General features: G+C 39.3%; 1 protein-coding gene across 1 annotated transcript in view; it reads right to left on the minus strand.

Annotated features, from left to right (window-relative positions):
• Nucleotides 1–685: 685 nt before the first annotated feature.
• The window catches only part of LOC104464394 (triple functional domain protein-like), a gene marked incomplete at both ends in the record, with an annotated part of 28223 nt that continues 5292 nt past the window's right edge, over nt 686–23616 (minus strand). The window contains 17 exons of the mRNA XM_010077085.1: nt 686–811; nt 2948–3110; nt 3983–4010; nt 4360–4498; nt 5306–5553; nt 9694–10481; nt 11398–11575; nt 12521–12712; nt 13563–13640; nt 13870–13920; nt 14552–14644; nt 15269–15358; nt 17348–17417; nt 18053–18156; nt 19608–19674; nt 20409–20557; nt 22586–22681. Of these exons, the coding sequence (XP_010075387.1) occupies nt 686–811; nt 2948–3110; nt 3983–4010; nt 4360–4498; nt 5306–5553; nt 9694–10481; nt 11398–11575; nt 12521–12712; nt 13563–13640; nt 13870–13920; nt 14552–14644; nt 15269–15358; nt 17348–17417; nt 18053–18156; nt 19608–19674; nt 20409–20557; nt 22586–22681 (2660 nt within the window). The remainder of the gene's footprint in view (nt 812–2947; nt 3111–3982; nt 4011–4359; nt 4499–5305; nt 5554–9693; nt 10482–11397; nt 11576–12520; nt 12713–13562; nt 13641–13869; nt 13921–14551; nt 14645–15268; nt 15359–17347; nt 17418–18052; nt 18157–19607; nt 19675–20408; nt 20558–22585; nt 22682–23616) is intronic.

Raw genomic sequence — 23616 nt, forward strand, 5'->3', positions numbered from 1 at the left:
CCCTTCAGGTACTGGTAGGCTGCTATTAAGTCTCCTTGGAGCCTTCTTTTCTCCAGGCTGATGTACAAACACATGCTGAAACTTATCACTATGCCATCAAACACACCAAGTGAAAAACTTTTTTTTTTTTTTCTTTGCTGTCTGCCTCCAAAACACAGGCATTTTTCATCTTTGCAGGTTTCCTTTTCATTCTGTCGAACATTCAGTTTGGTTCACTTCAGGTACTGAAATGATGTAATTCAAGTGTAGATCCATGATGCGAAGACGATAAATAGTTATATGTTCTCCCGAACACTGTGGTTTTACAATTCAAACAAAGGAGCATATTAAAATACAGAACAATGCTACTCTTTTCTTATCTGTACACTTTACAAATTATACAAGTTAGCATAGTAACTTTCATTGAGACTAAACTAAGAATGCAGAATGATTCATAGTGTGAACTAGTATTGACAGACGAGGTAAAAGCACATTGACAGTACTGTGTAGGCATCTTGTCTGTATGAACCTCTGATTAGTTACATCCTATAAGTGCATCTATTCCTGATAACATATCACAGGTGAAAAGGTTTGTTGTATCCCTCCTTTAACAGAGGGATGCCCAAAAGACAGGGTTTTCCTTTTCCTATAATATGGGTACCAAACACTTCAAATGTAATTAGATAAAAAAAGCAAAGAGACAGGCCTACCTAAAACTCGTAGACTGGCAGAAGATGAAACCGAACCCATATCGTTTGCAGCTATACATGTATAGACACCATCGTCTTCTGCAGTGACGCCAATGATTTTCAGTGAAGCCTCTCCTAAGTCACTGGGAAACACAATGGCATCCATTAACTTTATATTCATTTTACAGACTTTAAGCTACAGAAATCAGACAAAGTTAGACTGATACTGTTAATATTTCTTATTCTCCAGCCCCTGTCTCTCTCTGGACTAACATTACTAACCCTGTCCCTGCCATTTCAGAAGCACCTTCCAGAATTTGAGCACTTTGTCTCTGTCTTGGAATGTCCTACAGACCATTAGAAAAACATCCTCACTGATGCTCTGTCTCAGCATGTCCCAGGCTCCATTGTGTTTGAAAAATCAAATGCTTCCCCTGTTTCTTCCTGCTTCCTCTGCTTCCTTCAAATTACAAGAAGCCATATCGAGACAACCATCCATCATTGTTCTTTCTGAGAGGTTAGTTTCCATCCCTGACTCCCAACATGGAGAAGCTGACTACATTTGCACCTTCAGAGCATCCATCCCTTGTAAGAGTGGGCTCATCCTTCAATACAAAAGGCACACCTCACCACAACTTTGGAGACCTCAGAATCTGGGAGAATGAGGATGAGAAGAAACTAAAAGGACTTGAGTGTTCCCTCTGCTCCAGGACAGAGGCAGCAATAAGCTATGTAAGACCACAGGAGAAAGATTCTGCACATTCTTCCTTAATCTTTCTCACTGCTCAACCACCTTTTTTGTTTGATGGTTTGTCTTTAAATGTCTACTTAAATCTTCATCTGTGCAATTAATTTCTAGTACTTTTTTGACCACTTGCCATGGACATGAACAGCAGATAATTTTAAGTGTAAAAATCTCTTACAAATATGAATACTTGGCAAGTCCTCTCTATCCTTTTCACCTCTAGGCTTAAAACAACCCTAACATTGTGTTACTCTTTCACAATAAGGCATATTTTCAACGTTTTCTATCATTCTTAACACTTTCCTTTGGATTCATCCCAGTTACTGCAAGTCATTTGAGTGACTGAACCAAAAACTATTTGCCACAGTCTTCACCACACAACTTAATTTCAGGGAAAAAAATGTAAATTTTAGGTACACAAGAAGATGCTCCCCATCCCCAGTTCACAGAACATTTAATTATTATTATTTCTAAAAATCTGTCAGTCACAGCCAACATGATTTACTGGATATAATTCTGTAACAGTAATGGATCACAGTGAATTAAACTTAGTGAATCTCTTACTCATCTCACAACAGTCCTGTCTGCAGTAGCAAAGCTGCCACAAAGCCTCTGTCTCCCCACAAAAAAAAAAAAAATAAAAATTACACCTAGTGAAAAGGAAAAAGCAGCACCAGGAGGTACAAAAGAACAGTGTAACATGCCATCAGGTTGGCAGGTAAGTTGGGCTATACCATACAACCTCTAAGACGATTACATACTCTTCTATCTATTAATGAGAAAGTTTTCACAAAAACCCCCCTTCATTCTGAATTGAGAGCATAATTCAATAAATAAGACATTTCTTCACACTGAAGTTACTCATTAAATAACTTTTTTTATATAAAAAATGCTTTTTCAGAAAAAAACCTTTTCTACCATGCAGTTTCACATTCCAAAATACAGAAATTTCTCATATTATTCAGGTGTTCGAGTTACCAGTTGGTCTGTTAAGTTCTCTCACAACAAAGCTAAAAACAGACAAAAACTTTAATTTCTGTGCTTCAACAATGAAGACAGTGACACTGCCATGTCAGTAGGAACCAGTAGGTTCCAGAGTAGGAACCATTATATTGCAAAATAACGTAGTGTGATCTGAAAGCAGTCATATTCCTGAAAAATGATGGCATGCTACCACTGGAAATAAGGAATTGTCAGGATGGCCTGTCACAGCACTGGCACGTCACAACATACTGTTCTGGTTCAAGCACTAGGTCAGCGTGTCAGAACTACAATGGTTTCTGCAATAGCTAATCAGAAATATCAGCTGAATTTTCTTTTGTTTTTAAAAATCAACTGAATATGACAATTGGGTACCCCAGCTCTACACAGAAGCTACACAACATTTCCAGAAAATCCCAGCTGTGAAATATTTCTGTCTGAGGGCAATCCTATCTTTATGCCTCAAAGGCAAAAGCTATCCTGCACCAGGGGTGCAAATAGAAACTACAACAATTTCAGCAGTTCTTGTTGAACATTAGACAAATTACTATACCTGTACGAAATGCTGTGATGATCGTCATTGCCCAGTGTGTTATGATCAGGACCTTTCCAAGTAACTGAAGCCTTGGGGCGACCACAGACTTTACACCTAAGCACGATGGTCTCTCCTGTCTCACATGTTACCTCACTTAATGGTATTATAAACTCTGGGGGAACTGGAAAAGAAAATTAATGGCATTAGGTCAACTGAAGTTAATAATTTTGCTTTCCTATTCCTTGCACTCTGTCTTTTCTATTAGATAAAGTAGTATGGTACTTTAAATTTCCAAAGTGTATCTATCCTTCTACCCTCGGAGCACATCCACGGTGGGGCGACTTTCTGGGGCTCTGCAGAGCTAGTTAACTTTTCTCCATATGAATTTGGACACAACATTACTGCTACGCCATGATTAACCCTGAAGCTGACCATGAAGCCACCCTGTTTATGGCAAGCTGAGAAGACTGTACGGTGAGAAGCATTTAAGGAGGTGCTCTGCCAGACTATCTTTATATCCAGATAAGTTTGCAAAAGGGAACACAAAACACATCACTCATCCACTGAGGCACTGTAGTGGTTTCCCTTTTGGCACACAGGTGAAATTCAAAAAGTTTCATTCTATGTATTAAGATAAAAACCCAGTTTGGCTGTCACCCCCGAAGGCCACTATCTTTGTCCTGATCGGTCTCTGCGCTGGAGAGGCCCTGTACGTTCCCTATGGTGCCAGGTTAAAAATGAAACAGAAGGTCTCCAACTCCTGGCCTTGTTATTCTTCAAATTCAGCAAGGCCCAGCTTCCATACAGTCTCCATGCAAATGCGGTAGAAGAATGCAAATCTTTCTGAACACCATGTCATACGGTCCCTGTGTTTTATGTTGTTTTAGACTTGTGAACAAAAATGTGTTCAATGAATCTTTAACTGTCTCCCTTACCCAAAAAGAGCCCATGTTTATTTCAATAGAAAACACTCAGTTCCTGATGTAAGTCAGGTCAAGCAAATTTAAACAAAGTAAATATTTACTGTGACTTTTAAAACTTAAAGCAACTTACCATCATAAATGTAATTGGGGTTGAGAAGCTGGAAAGTAGAAATTAGAGAATTAATGTCCTTATAACATTATGAGAAATTAAAGAATGGTAGAAAACAAAGAACAGGGATGGCTCAAAGTTAGCTGTACCAACAAAGATCCAAAAAACATCTGAACACCAGAATTCCTGCACCAGTCTGCACTTTCAGCAGTATCCTTATGCTATATGACACTTGCAGGTTCAAAGATTATATCCTCCTGGTTTGAGATTCGTCAAACACTGTCCACTAAAACCACTGTTGCCTCCATTTCCTTCATGTGAAATTCTGACAGAAGCTACCTCTAATGAAATCCCAACACAGCTCCTTTTGGAAACTACTACATCTTCATAACATTTACCTTTACAGAAACCTTGTTGGCAAGTCCTTCTCGGGATTTGCGGTAACCATTTTCTAGCTTGCCTTCCCTTTTGCCGTCTTTATCTTTTTTCTCAGATTTCTTCCTTAAACGGAGTGCTGTGTGCCAAGACGTTGACTTCCTGAATACAGAACATTAAACTTTGATCAGTTTTTTTTCAACTTCAGGTTATGTGTTATACCCTCTAGTTTGAAATGGCATTGGAAACGTATGTAAAAATGTTATTTCATTGTATCAAAGTATACCAAAATGAAATACATTAAGTATTCCGTAAGAGATGCTCCCCTTGGTTAAAACTATAAGCAAGCTAGTATAGTTCAGTGTTTCTTGAAATCATTGGTCAAATGGTAAACTTTCTATATGAAAATACAAACTGCCAATCGAATGGAGCAATGATCAGTACGAAATCTGTATCAAACACAGCCTCTAGAAGTTTTACATAAAGCCTTACTGCTAAGAACTCTGATATAATTTCTCCCCTTGCAGATTTGAGGGAGATCTTCCTAGCACAACCAGTCATCTTCAATAGGTTTGTGGCTCAAAGTAGAGATCTAGAACTTTGAAATCTTGTTTCACTTGGAACAAACATTCCCTGACTCTTTTCCTAAACAAAGGTATCCAGCCTGATAACTCATTCTATTAAATAAACCAGTAACTATTGCTGCCCTTAGATCAGGTCTTCTTTCATCATCTTTTCCCAGAAGATTGCACTACTACAGCTTTTTCATAAAGAATACGTGCTTCTGGGCTCCTTCTTACTAGATTGTATCTTTGAAGCTTGCTAAGGAACCTCTCAAGTACTCATTCTGCTTGATGTTCATTTATTTCTCAAACACCACATCAATGTCTGGCTTACAACAGTTCAAAGCCTTGTCTAAATTGGAGGTTTTTCTTCCTCCTCCCCTTCTACGCACATCCAGGCACTCACTTGATGGTTCCATCAGGGTTGTCAATGATGACTGCACTGGTATGCCCCAAGACATAGCCGGGAATCCAGCCCTCGGCTGCAGGGCACTGATCAGTGGCGGCTCTGAACACCAAAAACATGTTCTGTTGGTTGCTGGCTAGAATCTGCACGACCTCTCCTTGGTAGACATTTATCTCATCCTCCTTCACTGCCGTGTAATCGTGTGTCACCAGCATGGTGGAGATATTGCTACTGCTGCTACTTTCACTCTGCAAGTGTCAATTGGAAGCAGAAAGAGGGAGGAAAAAACAGAATCAAGTTTAAAGTTCATGAAGAAGACAGGCTATTCTTGGCCTGCTACATTACCTGCATAATCCACATAACTTAAGCTGTAGTCAAAGAGCTACAATTTATCTTTTAAAGCTGCCTGTGTCTATCTTGTGCAAATTAGTTTATCTTTGACTACCTTCACATACAGCTGCTGCAGAAATGTATTCCCATTACTTTTACTCAAGGTTACTTCTTTAACTAAGAGTCAGTTTATACATGGATCTCAACTGATCTTCCTTTCAAGGTCAGACACTGAACCTTGCATCTTTATCAGGCAACAAAACTACAGAACAGCATGTAGGACAGTTTTTCATGGTCTTATAGGAGTAGTTTCAAAATCGTAACAGGTCAAGACTTTACCTCATAAACCCTGGAAATTCCAACAATGAAAAATATATATAGTCTTCCCTAGCAATATTTGTCAGATCTCAGACACCAGCCTTCTGCACATAAAACATGACAAGGTACAAAACAACAAAACAGGCTTTTTATAGTATCTCTCAAAACTGCAAGGCTTGTCCCTGGTTGAATCTGTACGATCAGGTTTATTCCTTTAAACGCACAGGATGAGGTAAATTACTGAAATACAAAATTATTCATTTCTTGGGCAAAATAGGCCCACTGAACTATCAGAATAAAGCAGGAAATCTCATTTTAACTGATTAGTGACTATGATAGCTGAGTGTTGGTAGTTGTTTATCATACACTTTCAACTAGTGTTCATGAATGTTTTTGCTTCCCCACCAAGCATTTGCTGGAAGCTAATTATGGCTGATCAGGTGTACATTAAAAGTCACACTACTTTTCAGAACAAAAAGCCTTCTCCTGGCCGTGAATCCAATGGAAATTATTATTTTTTTAAAGTAAGACTCATTTTGCCCATTTGCATGCATTTCTTATATGAGGTTTAATAAATGGAAGTGTGAAATCTGTTATCAGACTATGCAGCCTATTCCTCGAAATAAATTATTCCTTCTTGAAGCAAGTTAAAAACAAAGTGGAAGGTCCACTGGTGATGTGGCATGAGGGTCGTATGTCTGTGCACCTGGCTTTTGTCTCTATTCTTACTTCAAACTGTTTCAGGTCGCTACCAGTGAGGGCTCACTATTGCCTACTAGTAGCTGAGTTTTAGAAGCAGTAGCCAGCTGCAGCTGGAGGCTTCTAGGGGTGATAAAGCATAACCACACATTAGCATCACTTATGTACTGACAGCTTGGCACACAGGATCAAAACAGTGTCACCATTTTTCTTAAAACTGCCTCAGTGTTGAGGAGATGCAGCAGAGGTCACTTGTCAGCACAGTACACTGGGGGCCCTGAAAACCACGTACTCTTCCAATCTGCTAATGGCCTTGAACAGGTCACTCCATCTCACAGTGCCTGTGATTCCCAACGAGTGTTCTGTCTTAGAAACCAAGATGTTTGGAAAGGAACGGTCTCAGATTGCTCATTCATAGCATGTTCAGCACATTGATGCTTGGGTTTCCAGTGAGTCTACATTTTTTTCTAGCAGGACTATTATTCAACTGGATGATTCAAATCCATTCTGTCTTTTTTCTCTAATTAGGATGATGAAGCAAACACTGCTACAGAGAGAAAGATCTCATCCTAGATTGCACCTCTACTAAAGGATGTTTATGTTTAATTCCAGATGCTGCTTTTCCAGTGTGAGAACTCATTTTATCTGGCTTAGAGGATTGTCTGCATGGTCTTTGGTATTAGCAAGCTCCTTCCACGACTCAGACAAATCGGCAAGAGTAGAACTAAAAAACCAGTCTCATTTTCAGTCACTGTTTAAATTAAGATTACAGCCTGCTAGATTCTTTTAGCTAGATGAAAAACAACCCTATTGCGAGGAAGATGCTCTTGTTAACTCCTTCTATTGGACTTACACGGGAAGAAGAAGGGAAGGCTGAAGTTGCAAAACCAACTTAAACCCCAAACCTTGTCCCACACACTACTGCTGAACATACTGTTTTTTTTGCATGCAGCAGAATTTGTATAACTGCAGGACTTACCTTCCTGTAACATAACATATCATTTAATTGTTAAGTCTTGAAGGATCATATTAAACTCTGAATATTTCTTACTGGTAACTACTATGTAACAAATTTTGTGAATGTGCTTATATCAGAATTTATTCCCACCACAGAAAAAGAGACTTCTCTTTTGCCTTGCAAGGAAGTAATTATTCTTCCATGGCTAATGATTTTCTACTGCAAGGCCTGCTGGTCATCACTGACATCAATTGTTTGATTAGAGGGGGATTTACAATCAAAATATAAAAAAATCCCTCCCATATTCCTGAAACACTAGTAAAACCAATTCCTTTTTCTTCTTCTTAGAAGCAACTTTTCCGTAAGTAACCGATCTTAACCATATGTGCATGTAAATACACAAACACAAATAGCAAAATCCAAAGAAACCTTCACAACTCATTTTCTCTAGCCTGTTGAATGTGGTGTGAAATCCCACTTAAGTGTGGTCTAGAAACGAGGTTATGAACGAAGAATTATGACCCATCTCAATTACCAAACTAATAGAAATAAAGTTAATGAAGCAGAAGGCATGCATTCAGATACTACATTTTACAGTAAGATAAAACCAAACAATGGCATCTTTGCTGACATAGTATCAAATTCAAATGTTTTGAGAACTTGGTGTCATCCTGTCTCTCCCTCTTTTTGTAATGGAACGACACCAATTAATACTATGCAAGCCTTCTCTGCATATAAAAAGTACCATCATCTTGATTCACATGCTGTGCAGTAATTTCAAAATACTCCAATTATCCCAGATATTATATTATCATCACATTCTGATAAACTCAAGATAAACACAAGACAGGGCTAAACCAAACGAAAAGCTGAAAGAAGATTGGGGTAAAAATACGATACATGCAAAGCATAATTTTTTCTTCTGAAGCTATTATAAAAGTAAGTGTAAGAACTAAGAAGTCAAGAAAGCTCTGTGTGTTAAACAGTTCTATAAAGAAATGCATGCATTTGAAAAAGGCCTGGCAAGTTAGGTGATTTGCAAAATTGGTATTGCATACGATTTGTGATAGAGTGGAAAAACAAACATTTGTGAACACAACACTTAGTGAGAGAAAAATCAAATGTGAGTTTAAAAAGAAAGGCACCATAGCCTGCCTACCACATCCATGGCAAATGCCTTGAAATTTTTGCTTTATATTTGCTCATGCCCCTGTGATTGCTGTGTTGCATTTCCTGGTTGACGTTATTACAGAGAATGTGGATTCTGTTGATACACCAGCTTTTCACACACACCAAGTGCATACTAAAAGGTTGAATCTCCAGATGTCCTAAACCAGTTCTTCTTACAAAGCAGAAAAGACAAAGTGGAGCCACTATTTGGTTTTTGGCTGTAGTAGAAGAAGGATTATTTTAGCCAGGTTTTGCTGACCTATTTTCAGTGGATTGGAGGAAGCTTCCTTTACCAGATACAGGATTTAAAAAGAGAATTCTGTACACTAACCAAGGCTGAAAGGAAGAGGGACGGGGGGGGGAGGGGGGCAGAAATTAATAAAAAATAAAAATCAAGCAGCTCCGGGAACGTACTGTAGATGTCTCCACGAAGTTAAACTCAACGGGACAATGGTGGCGGATTTGTGCGTGAAAGGGAAAAAAGCCCCAAGGCAATCTGCCAAAATCTTCAAGTCAGATTTAAGTGCTGGCCGCAATGCATACCCCAAGGTGCTCTGGCTGCCACGATTCAGCATGTTAATTATGTGCCTTCAAATTAGAGACGAAAAAAAGCAAGGAGAGCAAGTTAGTAAGTATCAGCCTAGTGATCTATGTTTTCAGCAGAGGCAGAAATTGCATCTAATGTTAGCAGATGCTTTTGTGTCTGTATACATCTCCATGTTTGTATGTATACATACACAGAGTAGATAATTTTGTTTTTTTAATGTGCAGAAGATACTCGAACACTTGATTATTTCAGAGCAGTACAGCACTGGAGAGCCAGAAGTTAGTACGGAGAGTGATGGCAACGCACAGGAAAGGAGCATGGGAAGGTTTTAGAAGAGCTCGCAGGACAGAGGTGCTCCGCTCTTACCCCATTACTCTGGGTGGAGTGAACTGACTGCTCGCTGGTCGAGGAGCATGTGCTCATGCGGTCTGTGTCCTTGCTGTGTGAAGAGTAGCGGTGGACCTGCCGCTGGAGGGAGTCATTGTCCCCAGGGAAAGTGAAGGAGCCAGGGCGGCTAGCAGGGGATGCTGGGATGGAGCTCCAAAAGGAGCCCTTCTGCAGGGGGCTGCTGGGTGGAAAGGTTTCTTTGCCAAAAGGAGAAGGGAAAGTCGTGGAGAGAGGAGAGTTCATTGGTGAAATGGCTCCTGGCCTTGGCTTCCCAAGCGTCAGTGATCCTATGCTGTTTCTTGAGCGACTGTCCTCTGAACTTCCACGCGAGTCCTTCTGGGCTCCGTCAGCTGAGCTAGAAGTGTTTCCCGCTGTCTTCCTGGGACTTTCAATAACTTTCATCTTGGGAATCTGCTCAGCTTCTCTCTGAGGATCGTCCGGTTCTGCACTGGGAAGGTGCCTGTCTGGCTGGCTCAGGCCAGCTTCTAAGGAGGCGTTGTAGTGTGGCAGGGAGAGATTGTGAATGGACATACCTGACATCTTGTCTGCCTCTGCTTGGGCCGAGGCTGCAGAGGAGACCAGGACTGGGGAATGGTGTCTGACAGGCTGGGGGATCCGGGACGGCCGGCTACGGCTGGAGCTGGGGATGCCACTACAGCTGCTGGGGCCGCTGCTGTTACGGATGCTGCTCCCACTCATGCCTCTGCTCCCACTGCTGCCTCCACCACTGCTGTGGTTCCTCTGGTACTCGATTGGGGACGTCAAGGCTGCAATGGGGGTGGGAGGGAAAGTGATCAGAGAAAGATGGGCAGGAGAGAGAACAGGAACAGTTTAAAACAGACGTTAACTGGAAAAGGGGGAGTGCTGTTCAAATAAGATAAATTCCCTTAGCAACGCTGGTCATGCCACAGACCTCAAGTCACTTTTCTGTATCACACCTTCATGGTATGTTATATGTACCTCTATTAAAGATGAAAAATCTGAAACCAGGGACAAATGTTCTCTTCTAGGATCACACTGACAGTCAGCAGCTAAGCTGGATAAAAACCGGCGTGACTTCAAATTCTCAGCTCATTGTTCCATCCATTACAGCAGTCAGCAGCCAAGCTGGATAAAAACCGGCGTGACTTCGAATTCTCAGCTCATTGTTCCATCCATTACAACTCTTAAAAAAATATCTGAATTGATGCAACAACCCATGAATACCGAAAATATAGCAAAAACCTTCTAGTGTCACTGCAGACACTACCGTCTTCTACTTTTCTCCTGCAGAATCTGAATGTTGTTACCACAGTAAGATGTGACAACAATGGCCACCAAAATAACACAAGCAAAACATATTCTGAATAGATGCTTAAAATTCCACTTGGGTTTAGCCTTTAAAGGCTTGCATTTGCTTAAAAGGGGTACACAAGCTCTCCATCTCAACGGATGGTGCCAATCTTGATTTACTCCTACAAAACATTTGGAAAATTTCACCAAGAGAACACCATGTAAATTCAGACTACCACTCTTATAATAAATGCTAGCATCTGTTCTGAAGCAGAAATGCAGCACATATCCCCCAACTGTTCTGTATTAGCTCAGGAAAAAGGAAACTTGCAAAACATTTCAAAGCCAAGAAACAACAGATGAGAGAGAAGTAATTCAATTATGAACTTCCAGTGAGAGTAAACAATGTACCATTTAAGAAGTTGCGCTGGTTTTCCAAAATTTGGTTAATTTCATGGATCCATAGCTGGCGGACTCCTGGACTCGCAGAATGCAAAATAAAGGTCTCTGTGACATCGCCCATTCTTGATGTTAGTGCAAATTTACATGGATCGCTGTCCACATTTTCCTCCAGGGAAAGGCAACTCACCTTTCATGGAAAAAAAAAAAAAAAGAATTTACTTCATGTATTTTATGAGAAATATACCTCTAAAATCTCTTACTTAGGAGCTCAGAGTCAGATCTCCATGTGATGACCATCCTTTCCTTCAGTAAAATGCCACCATGAAATGAAGGATAACAGTAAACCAAGGATTGGTCTACAGCTTACTGACACACTGTGCCTTAACTGTCTCCAGCTGGTCAGTACAGCCCAATGTTCTCCATTGTCCCTCACTCTCCTTTTGTGTTATTTAAAATGCTGAGCCTGCTGTGGAGCTCTACCACCGGCCCACACGGAAGGCTTCTGCAACGCCTTGCAACAGGCTGTCCAGCCAGCGCTGAACAGGACTGCTCAGCTGGCAGGCAGAGCACCAAGATGAATTAAGGGAAGCAGGGTCCACCCAAAATGCTTCACCAGGAGCGCTGGTGGGCACTAATCTCAACAGGTTTTGTTTCAGCAAAGGCTTGAAGTGAGAGCAAGCAACTTTTGTTTGAAGGATTTTCTTGTAGAATAGCTAACATGTCTAAGAAGGTGGCAATGTTACCTACGCATTTGGAGTGATTTCAGCTGAAACTCAACAGAAGGTATACGTGAAGAGTTATTATCTTTATTTGCAATGCCTTTGCAATGTGGTGTACACACAACACAGAGCTGAAAACTAAACTCTTTGTAAATGCTTGTCCTACTTTGTACAAGACCACTTGTTTTGGTATGCTTCACGTGGGAAGCATTGGAGTACTGGGATCCAAAGACTTCCATTTATCATCAGAGTGACCACAAATTTGGTAGGAAGTAATTTCAGGAAATGACTGACACCTCACCGTGCTTTACGATTGCACATCTAAATGTCACTAGTGACTCCACACTGAATCACAAACTGTTACCTTATCAGAGTTTGTGCAGGGGATGCAAAGACTCACACACAACAGTTACCTTGATACTGTTTTTAAACAAGAATCCGGGCATGGAGAAACCTTTCTTTTTATCTAGCAGCTCACTGAAAATGACAATCTGCTCAAACAGGAAGACCCGTCTCTCCTTGCAGCGCGGCAGAAGTCCGGTGTCCTGGTCTGTAACCAAGAATGTGTCCTGGAGCAGAAGCTTACCCTGGGCTACAATTTTACCCTAAACACAGAGGCAAGGAGAAACACATTCAGTGCAGGTCTTAATGTTTTTCCCCAAACAACCTTTCTCAGCAGATGCTCATGCCAAAATAGCTTTGTATATTTGCCAACTTCTGACTGTCGCTGACCATTATACGTTCATTAATCCTCTTATACACGAGACATACTTGTGCCCTTTCTCAAAAACCAAACATCACCAAGAGAAAAAGAAACAAAATAATCCATTCACCCTTTTCAATTCATACTGCAGTTCGAGGCTTGTAACACTAAGGCTTTCACCTCTCTGTTCTGAGTAACTCCCACAGTAACTCATGTATTCTTACAATGTCTTCCAGGGTGCCAAAAAGGGAAAGAATTCAAGTTCATATCCGCATCACAGAGCAGAAAGGGCTTTTCAAGTATGACATTCATATGACTATGGTCTGGCTGATGTGTACCACTTCAACAGCCAATCTCCATCTCTTCTAGATTTAGCAAAACAAGAAGGGCTACAGTTGCCTCAGGCACTTTATTGATCTTAGCAACTCCTTCGTCTATGCTGCTGAAGTCAGGTCTGCACACCTGCTGATAACTGATTACTTCACTATTTTGCAAGTCATTAGTCAATAAGGTAACTGTAATAACGTCAGCATTTCCTAGATTTTGCAGCCTGACTGACACAACAGGTAAAGTTTCCTAGGAAAAAGTCCTTGACAGGGCTAAGACTTGATTTTTTTATTCACTGCTTTTTGTACCAGCTAACCAGATAATGAGGGAGAACCCCACCTAATTTCTCCCTCATCTCTCTAACATTAATGGTTAATTTCTAGAGAACCTGACGAAAACTCTAAGCAAAACCCCAGCCAACTTACATCAAATCCTTGCAGGCGGCCAACATTCATCATGTCATTACATCGTTTTGGTACTATACACATGACCTCTACAGCTCTCTGTTCAAAACAAACAAAAAAAAAAAGTCAAAGCTTTATTTTCCAAGTGAGTTAGCAGGATAAAATTTTGTTTTGTTTGCTATAGTTGCCTTACAATAGAAATGTAAAAAGTAAACACTTCTCATAACCACATTCTCAAGAAGATCAGAAAAGGAAAGTAACTCTGTCAAAACAAGAGAAGATCAGAGTAAAGAGCATTCAAGTTACTAAAAGACAATGTCTTAAGTACCTCTAGTTCTGTTGTGTCAAGGTTAGCTTTTTTAGAATATTTGAGGAAGTCCTGAAAAAGGAAGAAAACAATAATATGAGTTCTGTTCTCATTACTCAGCAAAGAGAAATCTTAGAAAATCTGAATTAGCGATTGTCTATCAGAGAATTAGAGACTGCAGAAGACACACAGAAAAACAGAAAAAAATATTTTGAAAGCTTCTGCATGCAGTGCTTTTTCCCTCTTATTTTTTAAGATTTATTCACTGTTTTGATTTAGATCTTACCAGAACATGTATTAAGACAATGACCTCTGTGATACACAGGGTTGCTCTTCAGTAAACGTCTATGTGATATAAAACGGTTGCAGATGTAGATGGAAAAGTTGGGATGAGTTCCAACAACTCATATTACATTTACATGTAAAAACGGTTGGGAGATCCCTCTCCCCTTCATATGACTTTGGTACAAATTCTAAACATTTCCATGTCACTGACTTGAGCATATGTCATCTTTAACTGTTTAGAGAAAAAGCAAAATTCTGCCTAAGCTATTCACGGCAATTTTTATAACTATCCGAATATGCTCAGAAAATAATCATATTACATTGCTTACAAACCTGGGTTATGTTTGAGAGCAACATTTTAAAAAGAAAACATGTCAGGTAACACATGAATTAAATTATCCATCTCAAATCACTTTACCTTTAGTAACAGCTGGTATTTCATAATTCTCTGCACAGGTTTTATTAGCAAGTCTGTGAGCTGAAGTCTGTGTCCCAGGCGCTGCTTTAGATCCTGAGGGTTGTAAAACAAAGCTTTTTGCTTGTTCGGTTAGAAACTACTTTGTTTTGCTGAGTTAGAGACACAGCAGGATACATCACTATTAATGGCTATCAGATCAGAAACTGGCAAAATTCAGAGTAGAATCTAATCTTCAGTTAGCAAAAGCTGAAGTCCTTCCCCTTACCTGTACCAGCTTTGTTTCCAAAGTATTCCCCCCTCCAAGCATTTTCCATGTCTTTTTTTGAAAAGATTGTATAGTGATTTGTAATTTTTCAATCACAGGTCATATATAGTCTTTTTTTGACACTGATCTTTGCTCATCCAAAATTGCCACTTCATATAATATGCACTGTTAATTGCCTGGGCTAGGGACTAGTAAGGGTGAGACTCTACTGATAAATTATCACATACCTAAACTTTAGCTTTCTTCTCCTAGACATTAATACATCTCTACAAGCCTGTATCACACTTAAAAAATCAGAATAGAAATGGCAAGAAATTATAATTTAAAACAGTAACTACGATATGTGCTGCCTTTTTTGTAGTTTTCTTCGTTTGTTTTGGTCAACAGATCTGATAATCCTTATGATTTGTACAAACCCCTCACCTTGCATATATCCTCTCTCAGGAACTTACCTCAAAAAACGTATCAATGTATTCTGAGACAATGTGCTCAGACTTTGGCTTGTTTTGGCAGTAAACTATGTACATGTGCAACCTTCTCTCCTAGAAGAGGCAAAGATACAGAATGATACATCACCATCAAGAAAAACACATGCCAGATTGAAATGGACTACTATTTTAAGAAGTACAGCTGCTCAAAAGTATGTACTTTAAAAGGTTCTTTTGAGGAAAAGCAGCAGCTACATATGCAGAAATTAAGATCTGAAAACACATTTATTTGGGAATATCATGATGATTTTAGAAAGGCAACACAAGTCAAAAAATTGCTACAGTTATAAATACTCCTGTTTAGAGCTGATAGCTCAGCAGTTTCCACAATAAAATTAAGTATGAAAATGGTTATCTTTTTCTTTTAGCAAGAGCAATGGATGGAGCTTTGAAATATCATATTTTTCATTACATTTTAATAATCTAATATATTAGACTAATAACCTCCTCTTGTTTAGCTGTACAGAGTAGTTAGGAGAATCCTTGCATGTCTTCTATTTAGTATTAGCTGTCCTATTGGAGTTTGAGTTGGGAAGTAGGTGATGTAGCCTGGAAATGGTGGCACTAGTATTTTTTAACTCTGATTCTGTATTTTGTGCACATGCTTTTAACACCAAGGCAACAAAGAAAATGAGAGAGGGCATAACTTCAGCCTTTAAGATTCATTCTTGATTACCGACCTTGGTGGCTGAGAAACAGAAATACCATATGTGTCTATTACCTACTCCAACATATTTCTTATTATTTTTCTAGGATCAGTTTGCCATTAGAGGCTTTGCTGCTCAGAGGCTTATGGAGTACTGACCAGTGAAGACAAACGGAAAGTAAAAAAGGAAGAAATAATATGGAGACTGAAAAGGACACAGAACACAGATTAAAAGCAGGAACTGAATCGTCATGTTCTAGCTGATAGTTGGGGTTTTGACAGAGGATGTTGTAATAGCATCACAGCTTGCCTTTCCATCTGGAGTGGTAAGGGTGCCTTTCAAAGACAACTCAGTTACAAATATACCAGGAGAAAGTAAAACAGCAATCAGAAACAGGGAGAGTTACATCCTCCAGGTTTCCCATTTCACCAGTGCTGGAATTCTTCCCTCTCCTCATGCCTCTGTTTTTAAAAAATGATCCCTCAGAAAAGAAACAGCTCAGTCCTCAGCATTAGTCCAGGAATTAGTCCTAGTTTCCAGTGTGACTGTTCCATTAATGTTTGCTTCTGTGCAATTTTGCTGCCCTGGTATTGACTTAAAAGAAACTGCACGGCAAATCTGAAACCCGTTAAATCTGCTTTAATCCAGTCTGTCTTTGCATACTTGTGCAAAAGATCATATTTAGCAGGCAAGTTTCCATTCTGCAGTCTTGCGTGATTTGGAGTACCTTGAGACCTCATCTCAAACAGATATTAAATTGTGTTTCTACACAAAGAGACACCAAAATGACTGATTAGCGTAACATCTGATGTGTCCTGAATTTTGATATCTAGTTTATAAGTAAGCAGTTTATCTGATTTCCTTCCAAAGTGTTATAATATCCACATGTATCACATAGTCATTTCTTTTAATAAATAAATGAAGAGTGGAAAAGTAGGGACTTGTACAAAGCTATAAAGGCTACTGTGTTAGACTAAAACTAAACATCATTAATTTCTGGCACTCTCAATTCCGTCCCCAACTGAAGAGGGAGGAATCTCAACCAGTACTGTGATTCTCAGAAGGAGAAAGGATACAGAACTAGAATGCACTGAAACTGGAAAGAAGAATTAGCCTCTTTCGTATTTTTGTTTCCTATGTTCCATGGTACTGCATGGACACCTGGGATTAGGAGGCAGGTGTCATATGAAATGACAGTTCCCTTGTACAGAACTGGAACTGGATTGAGAAATGGGGCACTCATTCATATTTCCTCTCCACAGGAAGATATTTGGGACAAAAATTAGAGCATTTACTTAGCCTGTTTATAAGCTCTTACAAGCTATCTCTCCACCTCTTACAGTGAAGACTATTTTACAGCACTTTCTTAACCGTGTTGTACTGTAGATTCACTTACATGCTTAACAAACAGGGATCCCAGCTTTTCTGGATCTTCAAGGCACTTCTCTAACTCTCCTAAAAAGAAGCTGAACATAAACAGAATAAGTACTTTTTTCTGATACCACACACCATAGCGACAGGTCATTGCAAGGCAAAGTGGTCTTACTGCAAGGTCCACTTTGTGTCCCCCATCAGAAGCTTTGGATATTAACGTATGTCCAAAATTACAAGGTTAACAGTGTAATATTTTAATATTGATTTCCAAAAGGACACACCCAATCCATGCCAAGATGAAAAAATATTGGTGTTCATCAATAAAATTCTTTAATTTCATATATTGATTGAAACTTTTCTCCTTCCTAGTCTGAGTGCTTGAGGTGCTCATATTGCCATGCTAACCCCTAACAAATTCTTAGACTGTGCTGTTAGGTAAAACATTTTTGAAAACAAAGCCTCAAGCAATGTACAAACTTCTGTACATAATACTATCCATATTACAGATTCTCAGTTGAAGCACTTGCTATATATAAGCATCCTTGCTTAAAGCAAATCTTCATACCAGCATTTGTAAGCTCAATCTACAGTATCTGCAACTCAAAGCACAAGACCAACTGTTTTTAACTTGTATCTGAACATCTGAGGAAAAAAATAATTTCTTAAAGTCAGTCTAGTATTTTTTACATAGAATTATTCAGCAGATGGTTTTCAAGTTAATACATACTCTCTGTGCCAGTCATAAATCTGGTGAATGTTTCCAAATACAATCTTGTCTTTGCCTTTCATGTCATCAGGTACGCCATCTTCTTTCATAAGTGCCATATAGCCCTGCAACAGTCCAAGGAAAGCCACTGCGAACACTTTAACTTAAAAAAAGTGAGTTGTCTTGTAATCCCCCTTTTCCCAGAAGCTTTGCAAATTGCCCATGACAACAGCTTGCTTGGGACACAAAAGCAAACCAAAAAAACCTGCTCCATAACATAGAGCACAGACACAAAATGGCTTGAGGTTGTCTACACAACACTGCCCAGTGCTAGGAAAGATGAATTCACTGTAGCTAATTTAGCCTGCGTGAACAGGCTCAAAGCTTAGAGGAAACTTCTACAGCCCTTCTCTTTATTGTCTGAAGGACAAAGCTGCAGTCCTTTGCCACGTAGGGCTGTTACCAAGTACACATCAGAGCCACTGAACTGGCTTCTGTGCTCCTTTGCTCAGTGTTTGTGATTTCAGTCATCCATGCTAACCCTTCGCCAAAGTGCGCTGAGGAAGAAGGCAGCTGCATTGCATATGGGACTGCACTGCATGGACTACTATTTGCAGCATGAACAAACCAAACACCAAAAAATGAACATGAATTCCATTAGCAATCATTCTGGCCGCAATAAAGTTCCTTTTACATTTTCCCATAGTCCCATCTTCTATTTTCGGTGTATATACACTTGTCTCACTGTGCAATTCTATCACATAGTTAGAGCTAGGAGTGTTTTTTTATTTTGTAATATTCATGCAACTCTATTCCTTTTATTTTTTCCTAATGCTTCTATTACTAATTAGCCAGGTCTGGTTTCAGTTTGCAAAGTTCACACTTTGACCAGGAATTCCATTTTCACCAGGAATTATTTTGTTAGTTACAAAAATACATCTGTTCATAGCTTTCGAACACATCCTCTAAACGCTGTAAAAAAGACTATCACAATGCCCATCTTCCTTTCTCTCCCTTCTTTTAAAACCGAGTTTAAGAATGGAACCTTGTCAGGCTGAAATTCACTGTCATGCTCATTTCTCCCTACTCTTCCAAATGCATTTTGCTGGTAGCTGAAGAACGAAGGGAGATGTACGATGTTATCTCTTTTTACAGAAGAGGAAACTAGGAAGTCTAAAAGAAGCTTAGCAGTAGGAGAGGAAGCAAGCCTTTCAAATTCAGGATAGTTATGCTATATGCTGAGCTACAATGCTTTTTTAAAATTTAGTTGTGCTAAATAAAACCTTCTAGTCTAAGATACCATTAGGGCAGAGGTTGTGGCAGAAGAACTACACTCCTCAGAACAATAAGGTGTGTACAGTAACAGGAAGAAAGAAGGGAATAAGATTTGATGCAGTATTTCTAATATGTTCAAAACCTGCAGGAGGGAAAACTCAGAATGCAAACATTCACATTTTCAGTTTCTTCCTGTGTTGTGTTTTGCTTTGAAAAAAACATTGTGAGGTTCAAGCTACACAGCTGGTCAGTGACACACAAAAAAGTAAAAGAAAACCCAAGAGAATGAAAAACATCATACCTCAACTACGTAGCCCAGATCTCGTACATAATCTCGCTCTGTCTCTACTAATTCCTGTAAGACATAGCTACAATGGAAAGAAAATGGTGAACACATATTTCATTTAAAAATGAAACAGATTCTTAAAGGGGATTAATGGCATACAACTTTACACATTTGCAGTCACATATGTTTGATAAGCAGAGCTGAAAGGGAAGAATTAATGCACATTCCTTCTAAGCAAGATGCTGCTTTGAGTTTGGAACTGGAGCAGGCTTGCTTCTGTTTATCTGAAGCCAGATGTTTTCTTACATGCGTCATTAAAATTAAACATTTAACTATTGCTTAAAATAAAATGCTATTATGTCTCTAGTCTGGAGACTTAAGTATATGCACTGTTATTTCTACCCACAGGTTTAAATAATTTTGAAACCAGGCATGTTTTTCTTCTACCACGGTAATGGTTTACTACTGCATGAAGAAATTAAGAGTGTGGTGGAACAGAACAAAGGGAATGATCAGTTTTTTGAAGCCTAATAGCCCTCTAAACATTTAAAGATCAGCATCTTCCTGCATAACTGAGACTGGCATGTGACAGAAGTCAAACACAGCTATGATTAAAATTAAAAATCACAGAAAACTGGAACTGCAACTGATGTTTGAGAAAAAATATTTCTTTGCATGATGTGACTACGTGCTTGACACCTAAGTCCTCCCCTTTCAGACTAACAGCTTTTGCTGCCAGTTTGAAATGGACATTTTTTAAACATTTATTTTTTCTCTTCAAAACATTGTAAAAATTGAGTAAAAATATGGTCTTACTGTCGTCTTTTTAAGGAGCTGGATTTCCTTTCTTCCATCTCATCTATGGGTGATGAGGAAGAGAGAAGGGAATTATCTGAAGGGTTGAAGGACGGACTGCTGCTGTCACCTTGATCTACCAACAAGGAACTTGGACGGTCCTCCAGGGCCTGAGAAGGTGTTCAAGACAGACAGAAACAATGATATATTTCCCCTTTCTTCACAAGACATATTTACATACAGCTGTATATGGGAACCTATGGGACATCCATTATTGTAATGTATCTTGTCAAAGGAGGCCTTGAGCTTCCAGGACACCAGCCAACAACTTGGCTTTCCTGCACAGATAACCTAGCCTTATGGAAGTACATTTGAGATATATCAGTCTTTCCTTCACAGGAAAAGAAAGGGGTTCAGTTGGTTTGAGCAGCGAGGGCTAAAAGTCAGACTACCTTGCTCAGGATTTAAGTACTTCCATGGTATGTTTATTGCCAGGGATTAAATTATATTTGTCATATTTTAGTTTTGGCATATGCAAGTTACTTTCAATAACAAATAGGACATCTTTAAAGGAGATTCTTTGGCTGTTACATTTTTTTAACACAACAGAAGAGGCATTCTTTGTCACACATTTTGTTTGTCATATTAACTAGCCAAAATACTGACTCGTTAAAGACAATAATGACCTCTACACTGTCAACGTTGCTTTTGAGCTTCATGACAGTTCAGATACTAGGAAAGAGTCCCTGTCTCTTCTGCCAGATACACTGTCTCCCCTGCATGGACTCCGCAGACTTCTGTTTGTCTAAAAGATAGAGAAGCCATGGGAGAAATAATACAAACAAGCTTCTATAAAGTATTTATTGGACTTGTTCAAGCCCATAATCTTGGATCCAGCTACAGCTATGTATCACATTTTCCTTGCATGTGATACAGCCTTTAATGCAAGACACGTCTACTTCACCAGGGTGGGGTTCAGCTGTAATCTTCTTTTCTTTCCCTGCAAAAAGTAAAAACCCAATAATGATATGACTAGCCCAAAAAACAGGGGAAGCTGACCCTTGGCTAAAATTGTGAAATGAGAACATCTCCACCAGGAACCATACGTATGGATCCTTAAGTTACCTCCACTGACAGGCTGCCTGAAAGACACATGGACTATCAAATTTTCCATTTACAAAAGACTGTTGAATTTTCCCACAGATTACTTCTTATTCATGCTTCCGGTGCAAGAGAAGTAAAAAGCAAAGTTAACACTCTAAGAAAGTGCAGTAATTATTTCATATAATAATATAAGTGAAAGGTAAGTCTTTCTGAATGAGGAAATATGAAACACAAATTAAAAATTTCTCATTCTGAAATTCAAAGTTGCTTAAATTAACAAGCCTGGGAAATACCAATCCCCGGTAACACGCGGCTGCCATGCTGCAATTCTCTGCTGTTTTCACACTGGCACTTCTACTAAGCCCCACAACTAAAGGTTTTGAGGGAATCACAGAATTGTTGAGGGAGCTGTTGAGACCATATAGCCCAATCTCCCTGCTCAAACAGGGTCACCTACAGCAGGTTCTCCAGGACTGGGTCAAGCTGGGTTTTGACTATGACAGAGGGCCTTCCTGGAATTATCCATACACCCTGTTCTTTGTCAATGAGCATCTTCAGAAACACAGAAAAGTAAAAACGCTGACACAACTTGCTCCTTAATTTGTTAGCAAACACTAAAAAGCAAGAAAAGAGGCACTAACATGCACAATGATCCTTGCATTCTTTTACTTATTTCTTCATTATCATGTTGCCTAAAGAGGAGCTAGATGCTATAAATGTTTCTGTGTGAGGGTTATCTGCACTACTGTTGAACCTTGCAAGATTTACCATAAATTTAGTTTCAGGGATTCTTCTCATGAAGGTCTATCAGGCTAAGACCTTCTTAGGTCTTTCCATTTATTTTACTAATAGGACATTTTCTGCTGCCTCCTCTCCCTCTTATTTATTGCTTTTGGCTTCTCTGCATAGCCATTTACCTACTCAATTTTGCTTTTACAAAAGAGTGTACAAAATGACTCATACACCAACCCAAAAAGCAACCTTTGAAACAGATATCAAGTTTAACAAGTCAAATGCGTGTAGCTTTTCTTTGAATAGCAAGTTGGGACTTGACACAACTTCTTTAAACACATGCATTTGCCAGTCAGCCTCACCATTTTACTTTTGACGAGCTCTTCAATTGCACTGACTAGTTCTGCAGCACTGGGTGTCTCGGAGCTGGTCGGCCGCACCAATAATCGAGAAGATGTCTGTGCAATGACACAAAGGAAGGAGAATCCTAGAGTTAGCCTGGCACTTGCTTAAGGATCATGAGAATTCCTTCACTTCTCTATCAGACAAAGGCACCCAACAATAACTGTCAGTGTAATAGAACACTAAGATCTTCCAACTTCGGAAACTGGAATTGGAGATTTTAAGTAACCCCCACAGAAGGTAAAATGCTGGGATAAAAATTCCTTTTTCTACATGCAACAGAAGTCAAGGAAATATCCTTCATCTTGCTGATTGTGATAATGCCTGACAAATAGCTATAAAAATTGCCTGAGCGGACCAATGGACAACAAACAGTTTGTTAACATATTTTTATTGCCAGTTAAACAAAGCAGCAACTGCAGAACAGTAACATGAACCAAGAAGACCTGAAATAAAGGAGGAACATCATTAAGTTAAGAAAAAAATAAACCAATAACTCAGGGGCATTTACTTTTCTAAAGGAGCTGAGGTATATCGCCCAGATTCAGAGGGGAAATTGAGCTCACCATTCCTTGTGCCATCCATTTTCCCCAATGGTATGTGTAGAGCACAGATCTCTGGCCTCATAAGCTATAAAATGCCAGTTTATAGATACAGCTGAAGGGAAAAGGTGTTCACAGCAAAGGATTCTGGGAGAGGGCCATGAAATTCAGCTTCAATAATTTGCAAACAGAGTTGTTTGCATATTACATTTATCATTAAATAACTGGAAGGTGGAAACAGGGTGTAATATGAACCTTACTTCATATTACGAACAGCACACTGAACATCATATAGCACAGGGTAAGCTGTCCTGCAAATGTTTCCAACAAACTGGACAAAGAAATAGCACGTATAATGACTTAACACAAGAGGTTCTGCTCAAATCAAGCATGGGTGTAACAAGGCTACCCATAAGTAAATACAAAAAAAAGAACACACAGATTTTAGG

The sequence above is a fragment of the Pterocles gutturalis genome, unplaced genomic scaffold, assembly GCF_000699245.1.
Source record: "Pterocles gutturalis isolate BGI_N339 unplaced genomic scaffold, ASM69924v1 scaffold18923, whole genome shotgun sequence".
Taxonomy (NCBI): Eukaryota; Metazoa; Chordata; class Aves; order Pterocliformes; family Pteroclidae; genus Pterocles; species Pterocles gutturalis.